Source organism: Thunnus maccoyii, chromosome 9, assembly GCF_910596095.1.
Source record: "Thunnus maccoyii chromosome 9, fThuMac1.1, whole genome shotgun sequence".
Taxonomy (NCBI): Eukaryota; Metazoa; Chordata; class Actinopteri; order Scombriformes; family Scombridae; genus Thunnus; species Thunnus maccoyii.
In genome coordinates, this window is record NC_056541.1 from 19,806,050 (window position 1) to 19,818,878 (window position 12,829).

The window sequence follows — 12,829 nt, forward strand, 5'->3', positions numbered from 1 at the left end:
CCATCTCTTGCTTTGGGTCCTACCACGCACGCACGCTTTCTGTGCGCATGTCAAATAACACGTGTGTCGGCTGCTGGTGATAGTGGCTCGCGCTGTGTACATCTGCTAACTGCATTATTTCTAAATAATCACATCTTCTAAAATTGTTTGGAGCGTCACATACTGTGTGTAAATGGGAGGTCTTCAAAAGAAAAAGGTGAGAGTCGATGTAACTGTTAAATGTTAAGCTAGCAACCTGGCTAACTGAAGCTAACTACGGTTTGTTTTTCTCAACGTGTTGGCGAAGACAAGGGAGTTTAAAGTCAGACTATTTCGACAATCTGGACATGAAGTAAAGTGACATGTTGTACAAGAGTTTAATGTGAATGTCTGACTCTGTTTTCCAGTTTGAGAGGGGCTCTGCCACCAACTACATTACAAGAAACAAAGCTCGCAAGAAGCTACAACTGAGCCTCCCAGACTTCAGGTAACTTAACCTTCAGTGCTAAACGGAATAATAGCTGCATGTTTGTCAATTATCACCAACTGAGAGATGTCTCCCAATATGTTGTCAATCCCATTTATATCACTCTATCACGGTAACGTTATACTAAATATAGTATTATATTTATAGTAGACGCTGAAGTTAGCTTCGGGGAAATGTTGAGAGGAAAGTTAAAGGAAGCATGAATAATTATATTTAGCGATTATATTTACTGATTCTCATTCTTTTCACCACTTACACTTATGAAAGAATGTTAGACATTGTAGCAAAAGCCTTAATGGTGTTTAAACCCATTTTCAGATTTGTGAAACCTTTATTCTATTAGTGAAAGTTGGAAAAAGGGCAATTTCACTGATATTTCTCCATCCAGACCACATCAGCCCAGGTCTAGACTAAAACCACTATACTTACACTTGTCAAGTCTTAATAACAATAACCTAGTCCAGCTTTGACATGTCTAAGTATAGTGTTTTTTTCTGTTTTCTCACATAAAATAAAGCTTTCACAAATCTGAGAGTGGGTTTAAACAGTGTTAAGGCTTTTGCTACGATGTTGAACATTTTTTTCACAAGTGGTGGTGCAATATGGAGAATCTGCAGCTAAATATCATTATTTATGTTTCCCTTAAACTGAATCAGAAGCTGACTTCAGTGTTGTTAATTTCTCTCAGGATAACGCAATACAGTTCAACTGCACCACTAACGGCTTATAAAATGACCATAAAGTTGAATCATCTCCTCAAACAGTTTAAACAAAAACTGACCATATATTGGCAGTGGTAGAAGAAGTACTCAAAACTGTTTTCTTGAGGTAAAACAAGAAAACCGCACAGTAAAAATACAGTAAAAGTCCTGCATTCAGAGAGAGGTGTTATTAATACAAAGTACTTAAATTTACATTACGCCTGTTAAAGGTGGAGCTTAAGGTGGAGATTAATCAATAATAATCCATCATATTTTATTTTTTTTATATTTTGAGTAAAATCTGAATCTGCAACTTAACCAACAACATTTCTGTCAGGTAAATGTAGTGACACACACTCTGGAGTAAAAGTAAACATTTGCATATTTTTATTTTTATTTTTAAATGCTTTGGAGGCCTTTTGTTAGTTATTCCGGGGTACAATTAGTTAGAATAGTAACGTAATTTGACATTTTTCATATGTAAACATCATAATAAATCTGTAGCTGTTGGGGGGCCCCAGGCAGTTGCCTACTTTGCCTAATGGTAAAGTCCGCCCCTGATGCCATAAAGCAGTCCCTCACATTGATTGCCTAATACAACCTTTTATTAAAGGGATTGCTACTTTATAAACCTTATAAACAGTAAGAGGATGGTCGACACATTTCTATCATGTCGTGGTATGAGAAACTGTACCCATGACTATTTTCATCATTGTCATTTGGTAGATTAATGACTCAAACGTGTAACCAATTATCAAAATTGTTAGCGATTAACTTTATGTAACTGATCACTTGTTTCAACACTACATCACAACACCCAATCCTAATCACATATGATTGTTGAGAATTAGTTTCATATCAGGACACTCGGCTGGCAAAACACAGTCAGACAGCTTCCATGTCACTGACAAGTGATTTTTGTGTTTCTCAGGCGACTCTGCATCCTTAAAGGCATCTACCCTCATGAGCCCAAGCACAAGAAGAAAGTGAACAAGGGCTCCACAGCCCCAAGGACCTTCTACCTGCTTAAAGACATCCGCTTTCTGCTGCATGAGCCAATAGTCGGCAAATTCAGAGAGTACAAGGTACTTTAGTAATATTTAGACTATTTTATAAATATCAACACTGATGTATGAACATTCTTGAAGCAAGAGTTGATTTGATTCTTTCAGGAAAAGATCCCACTTAAATTGTATTTGGTTTTCTGTTGTTGATAAATGGCTCCCTCAAAGAATGCACTCAGCTCAATGGAAAATCAGTCAGCTGAGGGCTTTTCTATTATTGAAAAGGATCTGATTGTCCCTTTTCTTTTTTTTTTCTTGTTTTTTGAAATTCCTTGTTTATACTATGGTGAGATTTTCTTCAGTAATAGTATAAGTGCGATCGATGTGTCACTGTGCCTTTTTTTTTTTTTTTGAAGGTGTTTGTACGCAAACTTAAGAAGGCATATGGAAAAACAGAATGGTCGGCAGTGGAGAGACTGAGGGAGAACAAGCCAGCCTATAAATTGGACCACATCATCAAAGAACGGTGAGATGTCATGTTCAACAGTGAACATAGGATGTCGTAGTTGAGCTTAAGTGGTTTTCTCTGTGTGACGTCGATTTACAAGACATCAGTAGAAATGTCAGCTAACTGCACACTGTGGGAATTATTCTCTATAAAGTAATAAAGCATTTCATAAGTTGGAAATGAAACTACTCCCCTTCTATGTATGATATAATGTATAGTAAATGGTATGAAGTTGCTTTGCTTTACTGGTGCTCCTTTGTGTGGCAGGTACCCCTCCTTCATCGATGCTCTCCGTGATATCGAAGATGCACTTTGCATGTGCTTCCTCTTCTCCACCTTCGCCCGAACAGGAAAATGTCACGTGCAGACGATCCAGCTGTGCAGACGCCTCACTGTGGAATGGATGAACTATGTGATCACATCTCGTGCGCTCAGAAAGGTGCCAATAAAACACTGCACAGCAACCATCAGGCTGCTTTCTTTGTTTGACATTACAGTATAAATACAAAGTATTGATATGACTTGAGTTCATTGACCTCTGTTCTGACACTAAACACTTCTCTGTCCCCGGTAGGTTTTCATCTCCATCAAGGGAATATATTATCAAGCAGAGGTGATGGGGCAGCTCATTACATGGCTGGTGCCATATCAGTTCTCCCATGATGTAAGTGCAGAATGATGAAACGCAGTCCATAGTGATTATGCCAATAGTAAGCAGTCGGTTTATTATTATGGGATTACACCGAAGGATGACACCACTCTGTCAGCATTTGGACCCATCATTAAGTCAATGAACATTGTTGCTGTCAAATACAGAAAAACTGTCCGTGCTGGCTGATGGAGGGGTGTTGAACTTTAGTGTAATTGGTGGTTAAAATGAGTCCACTGACTGCCCAGAGGCCTGTACTATAAAGCAGGATTTGGGGTTAGCAAGGTAACTTCAGGGTTACCAAGGTGGTTCACTTCTTACTGTGGTACCTTATGCTGAACACATAACCTGAGCAGATTATGTTCTAAATAACAGATCTACACATATAAAAGCACCGACTACTGACCAATCAATTCTCTTGGAAAAATGACATCACCGTTTGTAGAAGATCCCACGGAGCTCGATGTGCGGATCATGAGAAGGTCTCTTAGGAGTGCAAGAGTGTTCAGAGACCAGCAAAACCCTTCGGGTTTACATGAGAAATATAGATTCTTGTCAGAGGGAATGACTTATCTGTGTCAGCTTTTTGAGTTGGAGGGCTTCCTCCTGTCCTCTTCATTTAATTTTTTTCCCTGTTGGCTGCAAGCAATGTCAACCAATATCATCCTAAAACAGAGACTGATTGAAGCACTAAAAGCCTTGTACTTGTTGTACTTATAAGATATGAAAGTAAGCCTACTTACTGCTTTGAATTATGTTTTTATATTTATTTTTATTTGCTGTCAAGTCCGTTTGACACCGCCGGGGTTCCAGCTGAAAGAAAGGCTAAAATTGACTTAGCGTCATATGATTGCTTAGCGTGATTGTGGTTGTTTGACTTAGTGAAACCAGATAACGAAAAGATATCCCAAGTATGTTGAACTGGCTTCATAGTACAGGCCTCTGGGATGTTGAATCCTCCAGAGATTACAAATGACTATAATTGTTTGCATTCATGTTTATTCATTCTTCCATTGAGACTTAGTTAAACTCTGTTTTTTGGTTTTTCAGCACCCCACAGATGTTGACTACAGAGTAATGGCAACTTTCACAGAGTTGTACACCACACTCCTGGGGTTCGTCAACTTCCGACTCTACCATTCCCTCAATCTGGTTTACCCACCAAAGGTATCTTGAACTCTGGCACTGTAAACTACACAAGGGTTGTGCTCTATATATACATATCACTTCTAACTCCTTAATATCAGTAGGACAGTGAATTATCAGTGTGTAACATGGGCAAAATGTTATATTACAATTATTATAAGTGTTGTAGTTATAATACTTAAAATGGATCAATTACTGAGATAGAATTAGAGATGCGAACTGTAAACCACAATAGCTCTCGATGATTACAGCAGTGATTTATGGCTGGTGGTTCTGTGCTGTGTTAATGCCATTTTTCTTTTATAGCTGGACAGTAAAGCAGACTTGGAGCTGAAGGACATGGATGAGGATGACTATGCCATGAATTCAGAGAGCTACTTAGAGGTGAGATTCTTTATGGACCACGATGAACGGTCCATTAAATCATTTGCTCACTTACCTCTACTGTTATGTAGATAACTGCTAAACCTCCTACACACCCATTAAGTCTGGGCTGACTTATAGAGTCAGGAAGGAGTGCAAAGCTCTGACATAACAGCCATCACCAGGCTGTAACCATGTTGCCAATAAGAAAAATCAGTCATAATAAAATCATTCAATATAAAAATTTGATTAGAAATGGATCTCACTAGTGCTGGTCCCTAAAAGTCACCCTGAGTTGACTCGTATTATGTCAATTGAATTGCTGCCTTTTGTTTTGTGTCATTATAGACAGAGTAACACAGAGTGACAGCATGACAGGCTGTAAACTTTAACATATTCTTGTCTCTAAATGACCTAAATACATACAGTACCATTCAAAAGTTTAGACACACTTCCCCATTCCCTTGAATGAGAAACTTTTGACTTGTACTGTAACTGTGATTTGAAACAGAGAGAGATGATGAAAACAGAGGACAGTGAGACACTAAGTAACTGTTTCCTGCTCCGAGCTCTCAGTTCCGGTGTTAAATGCAGCAAAGTCAGCTAAACTACTGTTTAAAGAGATGCGTACCAGCGTCTCTACAGTCTCCTCCTCTACCGCCAGTGTGATCGACTCTTCGGCTGACAGCATTGTCAGCAGCCGGCAGGAGAAACACTGTTAAAAAATACAGGGGGTGGCATTGATGGGGGTGTTTTGCTTCAGTTACTGTGAGAAGATGAAATATGATCCAGGAAGGCCAGTTAGACTGTAGATCTGTGAGTTTGAAGGCTTATCAGATGCCAACATACAGCAGATTGTAATGCTAAGAGAGAGAATTGTGCAACTTTGGAAAAAATGTCATTGCAATCCTTTCAACCTTTTGCAACGATCGCCAGATTACCTTGATCATGTCACAAATTAATCTACCATGACTTTTCGTTTGGCACTGATTGATTAGCCAAGGTGGTGCGTTGCCAGATGATGTCACATTGCTTTTAAGCCAGTTTCAACCCTTTCGCTAGTAACCCTGTGTTTTAGCGTGAGCCCTCTGCATCGATACCCACCCATGCTAATAATTTTTCATGCCATTTATGTCCGCCTTTGCACTTTCCCTCTCTTATGTTGGTTGGTATGTAGGGTGCTGCCAATTCTTTTGGACATTATCAAATGATTGGTGCAAACTTGGTGTGCAAGTATGCATGTAGATAATAAACATAAGGGGGTCGGTTGTAATACTGTTGTTTTTGACTGTGCAGAAACTGTCAGCCCTGAGTGCCAGTCTGGCCCGAGTGGTTTCCGCTGCAGAGGAGGAGGAGGCTGAACTGGACCAGTTTCCTGTTGAAGAGGTAAGAGAGTTTAGAAATTGATATCACTGTCATGTGTCTGAAAATGTCATCAAAACATGTAGAAGAACAACCTTTGATAAGCTAATCGGTCTCTGATGGCAGAGGTGAGAGGTCACATATCTTTATCAAGGAAGCTTTTAGAGATGTGATACTGGGGATTACTGCTCAATGTACTGTTGCTAAGGACGAGGTGTTTCTCACCCTGAGAAGCTTTGTTTTGCCAAACTGGTTTGGGGTGGACAGCTTTTGAACTTGTTCACCATGGGGACTTTCCAGGAACCCAAAAACTTTTTTAGGAATTGGTGTTCCAGTTCAGGTTGTCGGCATTAAATCTCTATTCCACTTACAACCTCAAGAAATATCAGGGCAGAGGTGGCGGTGCTTAACATGTGGCAGTTTTCAATCTGCCACATGTGAGCATCATTCATTTAGACTTTACACATCAGTGATTTCAAAGAACTACACAATCACTGTCTCAAACAAAACAGTGGCTTTTTAATCCTTCATTGGTCTGATTTCACTTATTTTCATGGTTCTTCTGATGTAGTAGAAATGAAAACACAAATGCATAAAAGGGACTTTTAGCTCCTGTCCTCCTCAGTTTTTGGGACAGTTTGGTAGAAATGGCTGTAACTTTGGTTGCATTTTATTTTTTGTATCGCTATTGTTATGACACTGCATTCATTAAAATAAATCTGCCATGTTGTTCTAGGTCTTGCAAAAGAATATCAGAGTAGTAATGTTTACAACGTTTCACGGATTTACTGCCAGTATTTGCATCTTTGGCAACAAAATTAAAAATGTACATGTCCTTTTTTTCCTCAAGAGGTTTTCTTTGTTGTTTGTAGAGACCTTGAGCTGTGATATTGTGAGAATGTGGGCCATACAAATAAACAAATTCATAAGGGACTTAACTTCATTTATATAGATGCCAAACGCTCCTTAACTACTGTTGAACCAATTGAACCGTACTGAACCTTTTGTTTTGAGGTATTTGAATTTCAAGAATCAGGTTTTGTTCACTGTTATCATTACAATAAATCTACGTACACTATTCTCTGTACTTAAATTTGCCTGGTACTCTAATCTATTTACAAGTGGGAAGTGATTCACAAAATTCACAATGACTGTTGATGCCTCTAAAGCAGCGTCTTTGAAAGAAGGCCGTTAATGCTGAATTTGAATTTAGTTTTAAAGGTCAGGTCTTCTCATGGCCAAGCCCTCACAGAATTATAAAACATCTGTATAAACGATATTGCTTAATGCTTCTCTTCAGGAGGACATGGAAAAGATGGAGGCTAGAGAAAAGGAACAGAAACAGCTGGAAGCCCAGAAAAAGCTTTTTGAGGGGCTCAAATTCTTCCTCAACAGAGAAGTCCCGAGAGAGTCGCTGGCTTTTGTCATCAGGTGAGTGAGGGCTGCTGCAATGAAACTCGGCCACATGGTGTTTTAGAAAGAATGAAAGCATACAATATGCCTCAAACAAACCTCAAACTGATGCATTTCCCTTTATAATTTTTTTTTGTGTATTGCTGCTCAATTTCAGGTGTCTTGGTGGTGAGGTGTCCTGGGACAAGTCTGTTTGCATCGGGAGCACATACGATGTGACAGATGAGACCATCACGCATCACATTGTTGACAGACCCAACATAGACAAACAGTATATCAACAGGTAAAAGAAATATGTCAAATTCATACTTTTTGTACTTTTCCTCACTCAAAATATCTTCCTTTTCCACCCAAATGTCTAGAATGTATCATTGCATGAAAGAGACTTACAGTATCAACTAGAATCCTTAAATACAGGAAGTCTGCTGATTGATTTGTGCGCCTCTCTCCCTGTACATTATCATTTCCTCTACAATGCCTCCTTTCAGTGCCCTATTTCCGCTCTCTTGCCTCAAAGCAACTCTGTTCTTCATTGTGTTTGACAGACCCTGCCCTCTTCCTTTATCATGCTCTCTGCATTTCCACATAAGAGTCACATTATTTCCACCATGCCTGCCAACTCCCTCAGATAATACTTGCTCACCTTTTTTAGAGTGATATATGTGCTCATCACTCTTATCAGAACAGGGAAATAAACAACATGCACCATAAGAGGTTATTTTCATAGCGCTTACTGTGATACTGTTTGTTTCAGGTACTACATCCAGCCCCAGTGGGTGTATGATTGTGTCAATGCCAAATTAGTCCTGCCAGTGGAGGACTACTTCCTCGGAGTGACTCTGCCCCCTCATCTCTCTCCCTTCGTGGTGGAGAAGGATGGAGACTACGTGCCCCCAGAGAAACTGAAGATCATGGCCTTACAACGGGGAGAAAATCCTGGTATGAACTCAGGCATCTCAGTGCTCATATTGTTTGAACAATATTGATATTATATGTGTAATCAATGACTTTGCGTTTTGATATTTGTGCTAAAAATAAATCAGTTTGTAGAGATTTGATACTAAAGAATCTTTTTTTTTTTTTTTTTCAACCAAAAATAATTTATATATTTTTCTTCCATCATAGCTCAAGGACAGGAGGAAGAGGACGAGGAAGAAGAGGAGGGTGAAGATGATGAGGAGGAGGAGGAGGAGGAAGATGACAACGATGATGAAGAAGAGGAAGATGATGAGGAAGAGGCAGAGGAGAAAAATCTGAAGAAGATGGAAGAGCAAAGATCCCAGGGCAAAGTAAGTGACTTGTGATTTGTTTTAATTACCATCTGTGTCATCTTTTGCTTTTACAATCAGTTGATTGACTCGTTTCTCTTCCATTTTAGTCTCTGCCAGTGAAAGTGACGCCTGGAAAAATGAAAGTGGAAAACCCGGCACGCTTGGAGCAAGAGGAGCAAGCAGAGGAGAAGCGTCTGGCCATCATGATGATGAAGAAAAAGGAAAAGTACCTCTATGACAAGATCATGTTCGGAAAGAAGAGAAAAGTTCGAGAGGTTTGTTCCATTTTGGTATTTATTGAACATGGAGTCACATGTAGATAAGACTGTTTGAGAAGTCACACGTTCAGACAACATTTGCACATTTTTAACATTCTCTTCTTTATTTGTCAGTATCTGGCATCTTATCTCGGACTGAGAATGTTTAACAGTATTGTATAGCTGCTGCCGAGAGAACGTGCAAACCCAGTGGTGACCCCGAGTTCACTGACATCTGTGACTGATCTCATCATCTCTTCATTAACTGCATTTGTTCTTCTCTCACAGGCTAACAAGCTCGCTGCTAAGAGGAAGGCCTTTGATGATGCTGAAAAAGCAAAGAAGAAGAAGGCCAGAAAATGACTCATATGATGACGTATTGTTCAGACTGATTTTATGTATTTAACTTCATGAGGTAGACTGCATTACAGGTTGACAAGTCATGAAACCTGCAAGTGCATTTCAGAGCTCTGTGAGCGAATTAACCTCTGCATAATTTCAAGCTGATATCAAGGATGTGGTGTAATGCTGATCGTGTAATTATTGATGTAAAAGTGACTTTTTGCTTTCATTTTGTTTGTATGAACTCTGCTCTACTATTCTACAATACATAAGACACCTCTTTCACTGTATTTTAAGATCTGTACTTGAAACGGACTATTTTAAAGTAAAAACAAAGTGTATTCATCTTGTTACGTGTGTTCTTGAAACAGTAATCAAATGAAATAGAAGTTTCTAGCTGTTAGTTAATAGTTTGTTGCTCCGTGTTTCTTCACACTGCAACACTGGGTGGCATATGTAAGAATGTTTACTTATGCTACAACTAAGGTCATAATGGCAGATGAACTGCCTTTGTGTCACTTCCTACGGCTGTGTATGAATCAGAAGGGTTTAAATCTGTCTCTACACCAAGAGTCTACATCTGTGCAGAGGCTGAAGCTACTGTGATGCTGTTGGCGTGGCATCTTGACTTGATTGGTTCACACACGGGCAGTAGGCGCCGATGACGAAGGAGCATAAGCCCCTCTGCCCTCTGAGACGCTGCTGTGATCTCGGTGGGCCAAAGGCCAGGCCAGTCATGCCCCGCACTCAATCTCCTCATTCAGTTTGTGGCACTCCCTGCCTCCTCTTACCCCCCTCCCCTCTCACCCTGATCTGCATTCCACGCATGCCCACCCAGTCCGGGTCTCAGCCTGGCACTCTGGGTGCCTGCAGGCAGAGGCACGCCCTGCCGCTCAACAAAAGCAGCAGTGTCGTGCCTGAGCATGACGAGTGTAGGATGAGCAGCATGCATCCAGTGCCCCTTCCAGGACCAGCCATAGTGCTGGAGAGAGATAGACCTCACGCACTGTACTGTGCTGGATGAGGCGTTATGACCACATATTGCTACATCCTGGCACGCAGAGCCAAATAGACTCGTCACTCACGGTTGAATGTTCATTTTATTCTCTATTGAAACGTCTGCTGTCTTGCACAAGAGATTGTATTGATAATGGTAGTTTCACACGCCAAAGATTCAGTGTCTATGATCTATCAATATTTTATATGCACCAGAGTGAAAAATATAGTTTTTAATGCATTTAATATTGCTCAAGAGGGAACAATATGAATCCTTTATAACTTTTGTTTTTTTTAAGCACATGCTCTTTGTGGTGATTTGAGATCAGGTTACCCTGACCCTTCATCTAAATAATTGTTTAATCTGTGGTCCAGAATTAAATTACACTCTATGTACATTTCTGCTATTGCAGGTGTAGACACAGCTTGCTAAATAAGCATATCAAACAATACAGACAGAACAGTCTTGATCAAGTGGTACAACTATAGCCTTTGTGCTTTTGGCTTTCTGTATTCCTTTTATGCTGCTTTCCACCCCTCCTATCAGCTTGCAGCTCAGACTCCAGTGTCTGCACTCAATAGCCCTCTGTATGTAGACACAGAATAGGGACTATACAGCCTCTCCTCCCTCCCTTCCCCTCCCCTCCACCCCCTCCACCCTCCCCTCCTCTTTTACACTCACTGGACAAGTGCACGTCCCCTGACAGAGACCCTGACGTCACAGGTGGCTAGATGAGCCTCCCTGCAGTGCTTTACTCAGTGAGATCAGTTTTGGAATTGAAAGTTAAGGGGAGAGGCGGCGTGGGGCATCAGGTGTGCATGCAGAGGCATCAGGTGTGCGCGCAGAGGCACAGAGAGAAAGAGGAGAAGAGGAACAGCGACCAGATGAGTGAGCTCTGTCGGACTGAACATGTGATAAGGGGAGCGCGGGACTGTGCTGGGTCTGTGACACTATGTGTATGTTAAGATCAGATATAAGAACAGGGGAATCAACTTGTTTGAGTCATCTGGAGCTGGATGGAAAGGCAGAAAACTACACAGCTGGACAAATAACACTTTGATTAGTTTCTCTTTGGATTCATGTATGAAGGTAAGGTATCATTCATCGGTCTTTTGATTGAAATAAATTAATTTTGTGCTTTGTAATGTTAATAATGGTTTTGTTATATGATTTTAAGAAATCAGATAGTTTAGACATTATTATAATTGACAGCACCATGAAATGCTGCTCAGGAAAAAAAACATTCCAACAATGTTTACTGTTAAAACAATACTAGTCTTTATACTACTGTATTATAACATGCAATATCACTGCTTTTATAAGTCTGTCTGGGTTTGGTATGCAGCTACACTAAGCTCAGGGTAAACATTTTCAGCCTAAGTTTGAGCTGTAACATTCATGCTGAGTTGGTGAGATAAGGAAAATGGATAAAGTTGTACTAGTATGAATTCTACAACGACACCTTTTAGGGATAACTTGAGCAAACAATAAAATCAACTAGCCCTGTAAATAGCATCGCCGTTTATCCGTCCTAAAGGATCTCAGGTTTGGAGGTTAATGCAGGCATATGTCTGAGGAAAAGAGGAGATAATGTCACTAACAATAACATTTCAACCCAAACTAACCTCAAATATCTCCTCTCCGTCTTCTCTCTACCATCTGAAGCTACTCTGATGGCGGAAAGAAAGCTCTCTCACACGGCTTCATAATAGCCCCTTCATTGAGTCCACACAAAGAGCAGAAATAGCCCTTTTAGCTGTGGAGAGTAATGTTTGTACAATGATACACTGCTAAAACTGGACCTAAAGTGTAACTGTACAGACTCATACAACAGTAACCCAAGTTGATAAAAGGCCTAAGAAATCCAGCCATAACCCAGAGCTGGACTAATTCCAAATATGAATAATAAATAATACACTGGACAGTAAAAAGGACAGCTGTCCTGTCAGAAAAGGTTTTAGAAATTGATTTTTCATGAGGTTGAAAGGCTGTAATGGTTTAACTTCAGTATGCATCCACTAAAACTCTGGTGTGTGATTTACAAACATGATGCTGGTCAAAAACATTGGTACTTCAGTTATTAACCCAAAGAGAAAAGGAGGGAAGAGTTGTTCAAAACCATAATATTGAATGAAAGTCCCATCCAGTGCAGCTGAAAAGTGCTCATAGTTGGATTTGACTTTCTGTTTCAGTGATGGTATCACAACCTCAGCCACATATAACGGACACCTATAAATTTGGCTTTCAAACAATTGAAACACTGATAACACCCCTACCATACATTTGCATCTTAGAAGCAGTCACAGTTCAAAATGTCACATCAGATGAAGTCCAGCATTGTCAAAAAGTC

The 12,829-nt window shown here is 40.1% G+C and overlaps 1 protein-coding gene across 1 annotated transcript; it reads left to right on the forward strand.

Annotated features, from left to right (window-relative positions):
• Window positions 1–12: 12 nt before the first annotated feature.
• pes (pescadillo) lies at window positions 13–9,827 on the forward strand. Its single transcript, XM_042422599.1, has 15 exons — window positions 13–196; window positions 387–466; window positions 2,099–2,252; window positions 2,588–2,697; window positions 2,947–3,118; window positions 3,254–3,343; window positions 4,379–4,495; window positions 4,781–4,858; window positions 6,134–6,223; window positions 7,500–7,630; window positions 7,770–7,895; window positions 8,367–8,551; window positions 8,738–8,901; window positions 8,991–9,158; window positions 9,429–9,827. Exons 1-15 carry the CDS (start codon window positions 173–175, stop codon window positions 9,501–9,503), a joined length of 1,764 nt encoding a protein of 587 aa, XP_042278533.1. The 5' UTR covers window positions 13–172; the 3' UTR covers window positions 9,504–9,827.
• The last annotated feature ends 3,002 nt before the right edge of the window (window positions 9,828–12,829 follow it).